The sequence below is a fragment of the Agelaius phoeniceus genome, chromosome 4 (assembly GCF_051311805.1).
Source record: "Agelaius phoeniceus isolate bAgePho1 chromosome 4, bAgePho1.hap1, whole genome shotgun sequence".
Taxonomy (NCBI): domain Eukaryota; kingdom Metazoa; phylum Chordata; class Aves; order Passeriformes; family Icteridae; genus Agelaius; species Agelaius phoeniceus.
The window spans coordinates 12,307,002-12,320,499 of record NC_135268.1 but is presented as its reverse complement, the minus strand read 5'-3'; the positions used below and the strand labels follow the sequence as shown (position 1 = coordinate 12,320,499).

Here is a 13,498-nt window from a genome sequence, read left to right as displayed (position 1 = left end):
GTAGTGACTTGCCTTCCAACATAGCAAGGACAAATGGGGTAGAAGCTGCTCAGGATGGCACTCCCAGGTGGGGACGTGCAATGTCCCCAGCCTGCCAGTAGAAAACAAAGTAACTTGGCACTCACTAGTTCTTTCTGTTTTGGAAGGACAATCCAGCAGTGCCCAGGTTGAAGGGACAAAACAATTCTGGTGCCAGTGGCTTCACACTGTGGACCCTCCATATTGGAGTGAGAAGCGAGACACAGAAACAAGGGAGAGAGAAGGAAAACTCAATCCTTGTAGGCCTTTACTGTGTGTTCACAACAGGAGTCTCTGGGTGGTAGGTTTGTCTTCATCTCACAGAATGTTTCTGTCCATAGCAGCTTCAAAAGCTTTCACAAAACCCTGGCTGAGAGGGAGACAACAGGGTTGGGCACCAGCACCAGTGAAAATAACTGGCCAACCCCATTAAAGAGGACTGGCTCTCCATCTGCTGTAGATCAGCAGCACCAGTCCCCTGCTTCTCCTGAAGGGCCTCAGAGCGCTGACAGACAGCCCATAACTCAGCCTGAAGGTAACTCCAGAGAGCCAGCATTGGAAAATGCCAGCCTGGACTCTGGGATAACCAGCACAGCACCCCCAGTGAAGGCAAAGAACAAGACCCCAGAGGATATTAAGTCAGAGGCTCTAGCAAAAGAAATTGTCCATAAAGACAAGTCTCTGGCTGATATCCTGGATCCAGATTCCAAAATGAAAACAACCATGGACTTGATGGAAGGGATTTTCCCTGGTGGAAGCAGTGTGCTGAAGGAGAACAACATGAAGAGGAAGATGTGGCAGACACAGGCCAGCAGGACGGCGGTGGCGGGTGACACGTAAGCACCGCTGGGCAGAACTCCCTGCTCCCTTGCTTCTGAAATTTGGCCTGTGCCAAATTTTTCTGCATGTCTGTAGGTGAGAGTGAGTTGTGCAGTTCAGAGGTGTGAGGCCTGGCAGGGCATTTCGAAGCGGCCTTTCCCATGAGCTGGGCTCTGTGCTTGGGCTCTGAGCTCACCTCTCTGGGCTGTGTAGAGAACGATGCTGAGCTTGGGAACAGAGCAGGAAATGAAACATCCCTGGAGATAGAACTGGATTTTGCTATCTGAACCTTAGTAATCTGAAGCAGTTCAGTCCAAAGCAAAGGAACAGAGATAGTGAAGTAAAATCAGGATGAAAATTATAGCAGGCACAGAGATAACAAGAGGCCAGATTCTGGAGGGAGGGTTGAGGCGAGCTGCTTATTACAAGATCAGCCCAAGTCGCCCAGTGTGGGTTTTTTAACACAGAGACTTCCAGGTGGCAGCTGGATAACTGTCCAGAAGTCAGGTGTACTGCATGAAGCTAGGTAAGGGAAGTCTGGCCACCTTCAGCAATGTAAATCCTGTGCAGTGCTATGTCCAGTCACCTTTAAACCCCTGGCTGTGCTGTGCTGGGACCCCCTAATGGCAGGAATCTGCCTTGTCCTGGTGGGTAATCACCTTGGAAGGTACCAGAGGGGGAGTCCTGGAAAACCATGGGTCTAAATACTGGGAAAAATCAGGCTCAGACTGAACTCTTGCTTTTTCTTCACTCTGGTGTAGGAGAGAGGAAAGGGAAGCTCCTGTCACCCTGGTCACCTGTCCTGCTTACTACAGCGTTTCAGCACCCAAAGCAGAACTGCTGAATAAAATCAAGGACTTGCCAGAAGAAGTAGGTGAGGAAGAAGAGCTGCTGGACATCAATGAGAAAAAGGTAAATTCAGCACACAGTACTGTTTGCTGCTCACATTCCTGAAATAATAATAAGCTCTGAAGCGCATTTCTATTTGATGTCAGCTTTTGGCAGCACCCAAAATTGCGTGGGAGCGATTAGGCCACCTGTGAAGCTTTGTTAGACTGACCCAAATTGTACAAGAGAGTTAATCTGAATTACTCATTGCAGATTGAGTACCAATCTTGCACCACCCTGAGGCGGGCCTGATCATACCCAATGCTGAGTGTACAGACTGTCAGCAGCTGTCCCTGTTCAGCAGCAAGGAAGGAAAAGGGAGAGGTGAAGCAAGTTGTGTGAGGACAGCATGAGATGGAAACAAAAACAGAGTCCAGCAAGTGACTGCACTGAGTGCAGGAGATTTTTTCCCCAGGACTTTCCTCTTCAGTGAAGTCAGTTTACCCATTTAACCTGCTGTCTGCACTCACTGCATCTAAAGAAACATGGATGTGATGGCTTGGAAGGGCAGAGAGCAGGCAGGAGGGAAGGACACATTTTGCTCTCTTACTGAGCCTACATTTCACTGTGGAATGGCCCCCTGCTCTTGCTGCAGGCTTCCATGCTCTGCTTCCAGAGCATTTGAAGGGCCTTCTAATTTGCCCCATGGTTTTCTCACATTAGTTACCTGGTAATTACAGGTATGCTGCTTAGCTCCCACATCCCAGGGGTCACAGCCTGGTGTTTGTGGCCTGTCTGTGCCTCTCCTACACACCTCCTACCTTCCTGTCAAAAGCAGCCATGCCTGCCTCTAAGTCTAAACCATCCCACACTGCCATGGAGAGTAGCACAGCCCAGATTTCATTTTCTGTTCACCACCTTTTCTTTCTGTGGAACTGCACAGATTCTGGGTCACAAATACACAGGTGGGTCACTGATCAAAAGCATTTTCCCAGGGCCTTTGCCTGCTGCTTTCATCTTGTGGCCCAAGGCACTGATTGCAGCACACCCAGCTCCAAAGGCAGCCCCTGCCACATCCATAGCATTCCATGGACCCCCTTCCAAATCTGCCTGCTCATACCAAGGTGAGAGGTGCAGAACAAGACAAGGGTGCTGCACCATGAGCCTGCCATGGAGGGCAAGCCCCAGCTTCACAGGTTACATTTGCATGGGAAGCCAGGAGGAGATGGGAGTGATTAGGCCCAGGCAGCACAGTCTGGCCCCTTTGCTCATGGTCTGTGTGCAGGGAAACTTGCACAGCCTTACCTGAGGAGGGGCTCCTGAGTGCAGCACCTGTGGGAAATCTGGATAAACCAAGCACGTTTCCTCTCTAAGTGGAAAGAAGCTCTTGTTGGCTGGTATTTGGGATTGCAGGAGAGTCACTGATTAATGAACACAAACCTAAGTCACAGCCCCTCCAGCTCCCAGGCCTTCAGAACAAAGGTACCTCACTCTCAGGAGCCCCATAGCCTCCTGCTGCAGTTGGAGGGCAGATCTCCTGGAGCAGGGAGGAGCAGCTGCCGGTTCCCAGCAGCCCCATCCACCTGAAAACTTGCTGAGGTTAATGCCAGACTTTGAGACCACCCCATGGAGTCCTGCCACAGAGACTTCCCCACCTAACTGTAACCCTGGACATGGATCCTTCCTGTTGCTCCTCAGGATTTGGTACAGCAATCAACTGCTGAGGATCTTTCTTTGGAAGGGGGCTTTAGAACCACAGCCCCTGGGAAGGGCAAGGGCTGGGTTTTGTCTCTGGGTACTTCTGAGGGAAGAATGCCCATGAAGGAGTTTTGATTGGCCCTTAGGAGGTGGGATTTAGTATTACCTTTGCTCCCTCTCCCCTGAGCTACCCTGCTAGCAGTGGAGGTCATTCCAGGGAGTGGATGTTTGTTTCAGGGAATATTAGTGGCCTTTTGATCAGTCTTTGCATGCGTGTGGCAGCGGAGGGCAGGCTGTGGTGCAGGCACAGAGCAGAGCACGCCCAAGTGTTCCATCTAGTGGTGGCTGGCCATACAGAGCCATGTGCTCCCTGCTGCCAGAGCAGCTGGGAACCCCACTGCCAGCCCACCCTGGGCACCAGGGCAGTTCAGTGACCCCCAGCCTCACCAGTGTTTGAAAATCCTTCCTCCTCTGGAGCAGGACTGCCTCCTGCCTGCAATGACACTCAGTTGTGATGGAAAGAGGACTTAGAGAGAATTTTTTCAGGCCACCTTGTGACTGACTTGTTCCACCCTGCGGTGTTTGTGTGCAGAGTAGATGAACACAGAGGTGTTGGTGCCTTGGCAGTGCAGGAACTGGAGACACTGAGAATCCCCACCCATTGTATGGAGAGCTGCTGCTGCTTGCTGTGCTCTCAGTTCCAAGTAAACAGAAGCAGGAATTGCAAGCCCTAGGCCAGAGACTTGCTTCTGCATGTGTCTTTCCACTAAATCCTAACAGAAATTGGGATCTCCTGCACATGTGCAGCACTGCTGTTCCTGGAGTAACCGAACCCCGGGGGCCTCCTTTTCTTTGGCAGGGAATAGGTGTCAGTGTTTCTGCAAAATGGGTGTGTTCTCTGTGTTCAGACACTGAGTAAATCCAGAGCATCTTTGGTGTGAAGGCTTCCTCGAGGCCTCTGTGTGTGAGGCACTTGTTTGGAGCACTTCAAGGCACTTCAGGCTGGGTGTGAGGAGCACATCAGAGACATGGCTACAGCTCTTTTCACTCAGAGGTTTTACAGAACATTCATCAGTAGGTAGCTGAGTATCAGAATACAGTACACCAAATCAGAGATCTCTCTTATAAATGTTCATGGAACAAATACATCCTCATGCAACCTGATGAGCTGCTTGGGTTATCTCCAAGGTGGGGAATTTCAGTATTTTCTCTGTTTCCTCCCTTCTTTGTCAGCTGTTGCTGACCTGACCCTGCTCCTCAGGACCTGCAGCCATATCCTCTTGTTGTCATCACCCATATGAGCAGGGTGATGCTGGTAACAACCAATGTGGCAATGCTTCCCCTCCAACAGGCTGAGCTCATCGGGAGCTTAACCCACAAACTGGAAATCCTGAAGGAAGCCAAGGAGGGCCTGCTCGAGGACATTAAGATGAATAATGCTCTTGGGGAGGAGGTGGAGCTGTTGATCAGCACGCTGTGCAAACCCAACGAGTTTGACAAGTACAAGATGTTCATTGGCGATCTGGATAAGGTGGTGAACCTCCTGCTCTCCCTCTCGGGACGCCTGGCTCGCGTGGAGAACGTCCTGAGCAGCTTGGGGGACAACGCCAACAGCGAGGAGCGGGTAGGTATGGGCACAGCCCCGGCCTGCTCGGGCCTGGGGCAGCAGCCACCACCACCACGGCATTACAGCGACCTCCAGGGGCTGCAAGGAGGGCAGCACGGGGCTCTCGGTACTCCTGTACCAGCAGTTGCTCAGGCATTGTCCCTGGGAGTCTTAATCCCCCTTTGTATAAATGGCTGGGATCCTGCAGCCCTTGTCTGGATGCAGAGCAGCTGTGTTGGGCACAGCCACATTTTTACATTTTTGGGGTGGTTTTGAAACCGGATTTTCCTGGTAGTTGTTGCTTTCAGGCGAGGTTTCCTGACTTTATTGCATCACTTTCTGCCTCCCATTGGCAAGGATGTTCAGAGTCCAGTTCAGTGGGGATCACAGTCACTCTGTGATGAGGAATTCATCCTCCTCTCCCAGGCTTTTAACTGTGCTCTGGGACCTTAGCAGCCATCTCCAGAGGTGGTGCTGGGAGGCAGGAGGGGCTCAGGGAGTGTGGTGCTGCTGGTACTGAAGGGCTCTCTCTGGTGTGCAGAGTTCCCTGAACGAGAAGCGGAAGCTGCTGGCTGGCCAGCACGAAGACGCCCGGGAGCTCAAGGAAAACCTCGACCGTCGGGAACGGCTGGTCTTGGACATCCTGGGCAACTACCTCTCTGAGGAGCAGCTCCAGGACTACCAGCACTTTGTCAAGATGAAGTCTGCGCTCCTCATAGAGCAGCGGGAGCTCGACGACAAAATCAAACTGGGCCAGGAGCAGCTCAAGTGCCTGATGGAAAGTCTCCCCACGGACTTCACACCCAGGGATGCAGCAGCAGCAGCTGCCCTGGCTGCAGCACTTGCTACCTCCTCCGGGGCCGGTGGTAAAACACCTCCAGCAGCCTCTTCCTCACTCTAACCTGGCCCAGGTGGAGCTGGGATGCAGCCCTGCCCGAGTCCCTTTAGTCTCCCTTCCAGTCATACCTGGCAGGTGGTCCTCTTCAAAGGCCATGGACAGAGACAGGTCTAAACCAAGATTTTAATGAAGGAAAAAAGAATAGCAATAATAAGGGTTTTATTTTCCTTTCCTTCCACCTCTGCTTCCTGGAAACTTAAATCAATGTGGAGGGAAATCTCCTCCTGCCCGAGATGAGGAAGAATCTCACAGGAACTAAACACATGACCTTTAATAAAAAACATGACCTCCTCTCTTCCCTCCCTTTTCTGCCTACCTGACACCTCATTAAATAATGAAGGATCTAAGAATGAAGCCTTAAAAATAAAACCAACCCATTTTACTGAACATTATTGATATTTATATTTTTTAAAGAACAAGACAGAATGTGTAAGTTTTTGTACATACTCTAATCAGTTACTTGATTCTACTTTGTTCTGTATGTAGAAAAGACATTTAATTTTGTATTTTGTGAAGACCTTAACAAAAAGAGGGAACCCCAAAGATAGTCATGCAGTAGCTTGAAACATCTCATCATGGTTTTGTTGCTGTTGTTGTGGTTGTTTTTTAATATAATAAAGGGCTACCAGAAGCAGTTCACCCTGTTTTAACACATGCTAAAGATACCATTAAGTGGCCTTACAAAGGAGATTTTGGCCATAAAAAGAACAAATTTTTCCTCTTCTGGATCCTGTGATCTTCTGAGTCTGGAGTTCAAACTTCTTTTATGGCAAGCTACATGTCAGGAGTCCAAGTTAGCATGAAGCAAGGAATTCACTGCAGGAATGTGGGGAAAATTCTGTCTTTATTTTGAATACTCATAGCTGTGGCCTGTGTTTCTGTTGAAGCCTGAAAGATTTCCCTGAGGTGTGACAGGGATATCTGCTGACATGATTTATAGGCCCTGCTTTGAGTAGTTTCAGGGAAGCAGCGGGGGGAGCTGTTTCAATCTAATCAACACATTTCATTTGCCCTAAAAACAAATCCTACCCACTGCTGCAGTTTAATTTATTAGATTTAAAAACACTTTTAATCCAGATTCTTTTTTTTTTTTTTTTTTTTTGCAGCCACCCTTCCATCTTATACTTAACAAAACAACTCACAAAGACATGGTAGATCTGGGAGGTGTTTGTGTGTTTTCCATTTAGTGAGTTCTTTCCTGAAAAATACAAGTCCTGCACTTTATCCCCAGGTCAGGAAGAGGCTCCATCCAAACAGGATCTGCCTGTTTGCTCCAGGAACCCACATGGCTTCAGGGGGAGCACCTCCAGCAAGTTTGGGGTGGACAAGGCAAGTCCTGTGTGTGTTCCCACAGTACAGAGAAACATCAGCTAATGAGGCAAGTGATAGTCACTGATATTTTTATAACAGCTTATATTTTCAAGTGAGAAATGAGTTAAAGCCACAATTTTTGTTCGAAGTGCATAAAAACTCTCTTTGCACAGTTTTGTTCAAAAATCACCCTCCTAACTGCAAAGTTTACTGAGTTTGGTAGAAGTACACCTTGATATGAATTTAAAGGTACTTACACATCAGGCAAGCCTGAAGATTTACTTCTCAGCCAAAAAGATTTACTTCTTTTACCTCTGGCAAAAAGTGGAGTGCATTCATTGCTCTTTATCCCACCTTGCTTTTCTGTTGTGGATATGAAACTAGAGGATAAAGGAAACCCAGAATTTTCTGGACTGATTTTGTAGAATAGGAATACCAGGGATAAAATTTTACACTTACTCTCCAGTCCTGGTAAATTTACTGACACAAATCTGCATTTTGGGTCTGGCTACATGAGATTTTTAATACTGAACCTGTATTGAAGTGGCTGCAGTGAGGAAAGCCGGTACACTAGATACAGTGAGCACCATCTGCTGTGCTACTCCTTCCCCAAAATGCACCTCAGGGAAGGGGTTCTCATCAGCCTGGCAATTTTTGCTAGAAATGAACTTTATAACAGAAACATCTGGTTTGGATATTGCTCTGGAATGCCCAACATCCCACCCTGCCCCAGGGATGACAGCCTGGCCTGTTTGCCAGCCTGGGGGGGCTCTGTAGGTAACAATGTGTGGGACTCCTTCCCAAGTCAGTACCTGGGTCAAGCACCTTCTCCAGAGCTGTCTCCAGCTAAGTCATGGACTGCTCAAGGATTGTATGACAGCCACCTTCAGCTGGCCACAGGCCCAGTGGGAAAGCAGGATCTCCCTTGGGTGACTTGAGGAAAACCCTGGTAAGGACAGAGCAGTTACACTGCTGACACATGACGCCAGCTCCAAGTAAAATGTCCTTGAGCAAAACCAACACCGTTATGTTAGATTTGCACATTAGTTAGGAACAGCCTCTCTCCTGGGTCAGCCTCACTGAAATTATTATCTCCACTCAAAGCAGGCCAGCTCTCAGTGAGGCCTCACGTGCTTTTAGCAACATGCATATGATAGAAGCCAGGAAAATCTACTCATCCAACTTCAAATTGGCCTTTTTTTATCAGAGCCCTCGGGTGACTGGCGGTCACAAGGAATTCACATCAGATGCTTCGCTCAAGACTAAATCTAGTAAAGAGTGTTTACATACCAGGGTCTGTTGGTTGTAGGTTTACACACAAGATCTTTTGTGAAGGTTACCTATAAAACTGGTCCAACCCAGAGCACAACAGTTTATGTGTCAGTTTATCCATCATCTTTACAACTCAGCTGCTGTCCTGATTGTTTAGGCTGGTAATTAAGCAAGTAAAGCGGACTGGATAGCACTCCATACCCACTCCACATAAATCCTGTCCTTTGCAGGACAGGAAACAGAGAGCTTTTCATCGAAGAGCCCCTGCTTTAAATCAATGTGAGCAAACCGAGGCACACCTAGAGACCCTATGCCAAGCTTCTCTGTGCCACATTCATTCACCCTGCAAGGTTTCCATAAGAGCTGTTTATCCCTTTACACCTCTCAGAGGGAACGTGTCCTGACTGTGGCACAGTGTTATGGCTTGGCTGTGTTCCCACAGGAGTGCTGCTCGTTCCTTTGCACACCAACCAAGTGTCCTGCAGCTCTGATGTGTGAGGGGGTTTTTCTATCCCTGTGTGACTGAACAATCAGCCCTTGTGTTGTGCAACTGGCTGTGTGTCTGTGGCCAGCCTTTGTGCAGCTTGGTGTGCATCGGTGCCAAAACCCATTGCAAAAATCTGCTTTCTTCTTGCCCATTTCAAGATGTCGGGGAGATGGAGCCAGCCAGGCTCAGCACCCTCAGACAAGCTTGAGAGGGGGGTCAGTGTGGCTCTGCCTGCTTTGAGATCAGGAAAAAGGGCTTGTTTTCTCCTAAACCATAGAGGAGACAGGGTACATGTGAGCCAGGCTGCTTTTTCCTCTGTGGTTTGCAGCCTGAGGCCATAGCCTTCTGCTAGGGCTGCACTGAGAAGCAGGGGCACTTCAAATGAGAAAATCCAGCCATACTTGTTAAATTCTTCCTTTTAGCACTAAATGAACTTAGAGAACTGAAATGCAAAAGAAAAACAAAAAAACCAAAAACGAGGACATAATTCAACTGGGGAGGATTAGAGTTGGTGAAAGCTTGATGGAGTATGGGGGAAATCACTCATGAGGTGCTTGTGCTTTTACTGAGGTAAAATAAAACTTTGATTAAACAACAACAACAAAAATAATAAAATTAAAAAAATACACACAAACCACCAGCTTAGAAAGGATGAAATTGGAATATGAGCAGCCATGAGCGGAAGAAGTTTAGGGAGAGAAAGGGGGCCCTGAGCAGAAGCTGCTCATGGCTCTTCCTGCCAAATTTTTCGGCAGGAACTCTTTTTCCCTCAGGGACCCCGGCCGCCATCTTAGGGGGCTTCTGAGGGGAGGGCGCCCTGTCCGTGAGGGGCTCTGGATGCCCAGGCCTCACCAACCTCACCTCCAAAAACCTCCAAAAATCTCAAGTAACTTCCAAAAATGAGAGCAGGGCTTGCTGCCTGTCCTTCCTGCTGTGTTTTTATTGCCAACACCTGTGTGGCAATCAGGGCTAACGAGAGACAGCTGGGTCGGGGCCAGCCGGACAGGAGTCCAGTCTGAGGGAGTGCCAGACAATGGACATCTCAGCCTGAAGCCTGCTGAGAAAAGGTGAGTAAAGCTCTATTCTTTATGCTTTTTTTACTCTTCATGGGGCAGATTGGCAGCATGCAGCTGCATTGGAGGTTTAAGAGGAAAAAAATCCCTGTTTGTTGGAAAGCAGGAGCATCAGCTGTTTGGTTTCTGAAGGGAGGGAACGTGTTGGCCTGTGGGGATTGCAGGGTACCGACACCATGGGGGTCTCAGCTCCTGCCCACAGCCTGGACAGGACAGTACAGGGTCTGTACCCATCTGACCCCAAGGATATCCAACCCCAGCAGCATCCAGGCACATGCCCAGACCTCCATTGCACGCTGGGAAAGGGGAATGGTGTGGTTATGGTTTCCTGTGTGCTGCCCCAGAACAGTTGTAAGGTAACGCAGCACAAGGTTTGGGGCTGACTTTCTGAAGTGAGTCCTGAAGTGCCCTTTGGTTTGTACATGTTGGAACTGGGGCTGAGGGAGTGGGAGGTGAGGGCACAAGGGAGGAGGAACAAGAGCCAGCTGGTGTTAGCCTCCTCATTTTGTACACGGGTTGTTGGTTCATTCCCTATGTGTATTGTTCAGAAGAAATTGTCTGGTGATGTTTTGGTTGTAAATTCCACGGGAAGCGACCCTGCTGGCTTCTCGTGCCTCACCGAGGGCTGCCCCTCAACTTCCTAGCACCCAGCTCCTGGGTGCCCAGTGTCCTCAGACTGTCTTTTGAGGCTGTGACAGTCAGTGCCACACGCAGGCTCATGCAGCCACAGTCACTTGGATGGCCTATTTCTGTCGAGTGAAGTTAATGTGAACTGCTCAGGGAGAGGTTATTTTCTGAGAAGACAAAGCTGCTGGTCTGTCTTAGCCCTCACTGCTCTTCTAAGCTGTGCATGAGATTTTAATTCCTGTCCAATCTATTGCTTCCAAACTCACCTTTTAGAACTGGTTATTTGTTCTCATCTTCCAAGGTGTGAGGTGAAAGCACCTCTCACTTAATCTGTGTTGATAAAATCATTTAGGTTAGAAAAGACCCTTAAAGTCAAGTGCAGCTGTGAACCTAGCACCACTAAATCCACCACTCTGCCCCAAGTGCCACATCTCCACCTTTCCTAAGTACCTGCAGGCATGGTGACTCCACCACTTCCCCGGGCAGCCTGTTCCCCTGAAAAAAATTCTTCTCACACCCAACTGAGTGTCCATGTTATAAGACAGCCTCACAGCTGTTTTGTAGAGGGTTTTGAGGTCCCATTTTCCCCAGCCATGACGCTGTAAAGAAATAAAATGGTGAGTGCCCACTGTGCAGGATTTAAACTCGGCAAAGAAAGAAAATCTGCACCTTTTGGTCATGTTGTGGTGCTTTCTGCTCCTCCCCAGAGCAAGCAGGGCTCAGGGTTCTCGAAGAAATCTTGACATGAGTTCCCTGTGGTTCAGGAGAGCACACTTGGCAGGGACAAGCGTCACTTTCCCATTCATTGTGACCCTCTCCTCTGCAGCAGACCACGGAGTTCTGGCTTTCCCGATGGCTCTAGCAGGAGACAAAACCTGGTCACCACTCCAGGAACCAGCCAGGGCACTCTGCATTTACTGGTGTCCCTTAAAGGAGCAGAATTATTTATAGCTCCTGGGCATGGGAGCAAAGACTTAAAGCAGCAGGAAATGCTGGCAAAGGGATGCTTCCTTCCTCCCCTTTCTCCTGTTTTATGGTCTCCTGAGTGGTAACTGCCAGCACTCAAAAGCAGGATAAAGCTAATTAATTCTTGTGGGGAGTCCAGGAGGGGGGGTGGCCCCAGGAAGGCGCTGTTTGTGCCCTGAGCACAGTAATCAGGAACACTTGTGGCTAACCTACCTGGCAATCAAGGCTGCCAGCTTAAGGAAAAAAAATGGGATTAGCTTTATTCTTGTCAGTTCTGAGGCACACATACCTCACCTGACCAGGGCAGCCAGGAACAGAGACACTCACAGAGCTCTAAGCTCTCCTGTGCCACTGCTACATCAGGGCTGTAGTACCTTTTCAGTGTCACACACCTGATTGGACGTACCTTCAGCCAGGTTACGCGACAGAGGGAGAAGCAGGGCAAAAAGTGCTCTCTCTTCCCCAACTCCCCACCCCAAATACCCTGCAAAACACAAAAATCCCCAGCCTTACCTGACAAGGCAAAGCACCAGCAGGACTTGTCTTCAGCCTTCCCTAACAAACACACCCAAGCCTCTAAACATGTAGCTTCCTGTGCCATAAATTATGCAGTAGATGCAGGGCAGGAATGAATCCCTCCATTATCTGTGGCCTCTCCCCTGGGGGTGCCCAGCTCCAAGCAGCTGATGCAGTGCAGGGGGGACAGTGCTGCTGGCATGAAGGCAGCCTGTCAGCCTTCCCACAAAGAGCCTGGGTGGCTCAAATGCTCCACAGAGGGCTATGGCCCTACCCGGGCTGGCTCAGCTGTTGGAGGAGCAGCTGTGCCTAGATTAGCCAGCAGGGATCACATTCCAGCACCGGAGCAGCCTTTGGCTAAGGCAGCCTCACCTGCACAGGCTGTTGCTGGCTGAGCCCCACTGGCAGCACAGTCACACAGCCACCGAGCCAACCTGCCCAGGCTCCCCGTTCCACACAGCATGCAGCACTTCCTTACTTTCCATGGGTCCTCCAATGCCACAGCAGTCCTAGCTCCAGCCCTGGCTTGGCTCAGCAGGCTGTAGGGAAAGAGCAGCAGCAAACACGTTCCAAGGCATTGCATGAGTAGAGAGGTTCTAAGCAGAAGAGACTCTTTACCAAGCTTTTTTCCTTCTTTGTCTGCCTAACTGCAGTTAGTTGTGTTCAGTGCACTCAGGATTAAATGCCCCTGGTAACTCTGTTGGATACAGCCCTGTAGCAGGGAAATGTTCCAGACACTGACCCACAGGCTGCCACAGAGTTTGTCACCCATACTTGACATATTGCTCAGCCCCTGACTGTGCCTGGTCCTCTGTCTCTGGCAGTGTCCACACCTCAAGTGATGAGCACCAGGGACAGCCTGGATTCCCTCAAGTCAGTCCTAAGCTTCCTGCCAGGCTTCACCTTTCATTCCACATCTTGTTCCCAGCCTTCCTACTGTTCACTGCTTCTCAGGTACACCAGTGCCAGCCTGCAATGCACACAACTGCTGAGCACGTTCTGGGAAAGCAAAGCTCTTGGCAAGAGCACAAGCCATGCCCCGAGTTCCCTGTCAGTTCCCCGTCCCCAGCAGGGAGCAGCACTCGTGGTCAGGGATGGCACTGTGAACAGCCAACACTCACTTGTTCCTATCTGGGACTAATCCTACACTTGAGGAACCAGAGAGGGACCACACAGTGGAGCCAGCAGGGTGAATGAAGCAACTCCTGCTAAGGCAGCTTCGTTCAGTCAGGCTTTGCCAGGCTCGTGTTTAGCTCAGTACCAGCTGCAAGGCTGCAGTATAAGGAGGAAAATGGCTGGATACACATCCCCTCCCTGCCCACCCCCCTGCAGCACACACGGGAGCAAGCAGATTAGAGCAGGAAACAGCAGAGGAAGCA

General features: G+C 49.7%; 1 protein-coding gene across 2 annotated transcripts in view; it reads left to right on the top strand.

The window, feature by feature from the left end:
• The window catches only part of SHROOM3 (shroom family member 3), a 69,832-nt gene extending 63,315 nt beyond the window's left edge, over positions 1-6,517 (top strand). The window contains exons 7-10 of one of the 2 annotated variants that reach the window (XM_077176828.1): positions 363-854; positions 1,599-1,749; positions 4,715-4,987; positions 5,511-6,517. In XM_077176828.1, the coding sequence (XP_077032943.1) occupies positions 363-854; positions 1,599-1,749; positions 4,715-4,987; positions 5,511-5,870 (1,276 nt within the window). In that variant the 3' untranslated portion in view covers positions 5,871-6,517. Of the gene's footprint in view, positions 1-359; positions 855-1,598; positions 1,750-4,714; positions 4,988-5,510 lie in introns of both variants that reach the window. The other variant, XM_077176827.1, reaches the window with a different exon arrangement.
• The last annotated feature ends 6,981 nt before the right edge of the window (positions 6,518-13,498 follow it).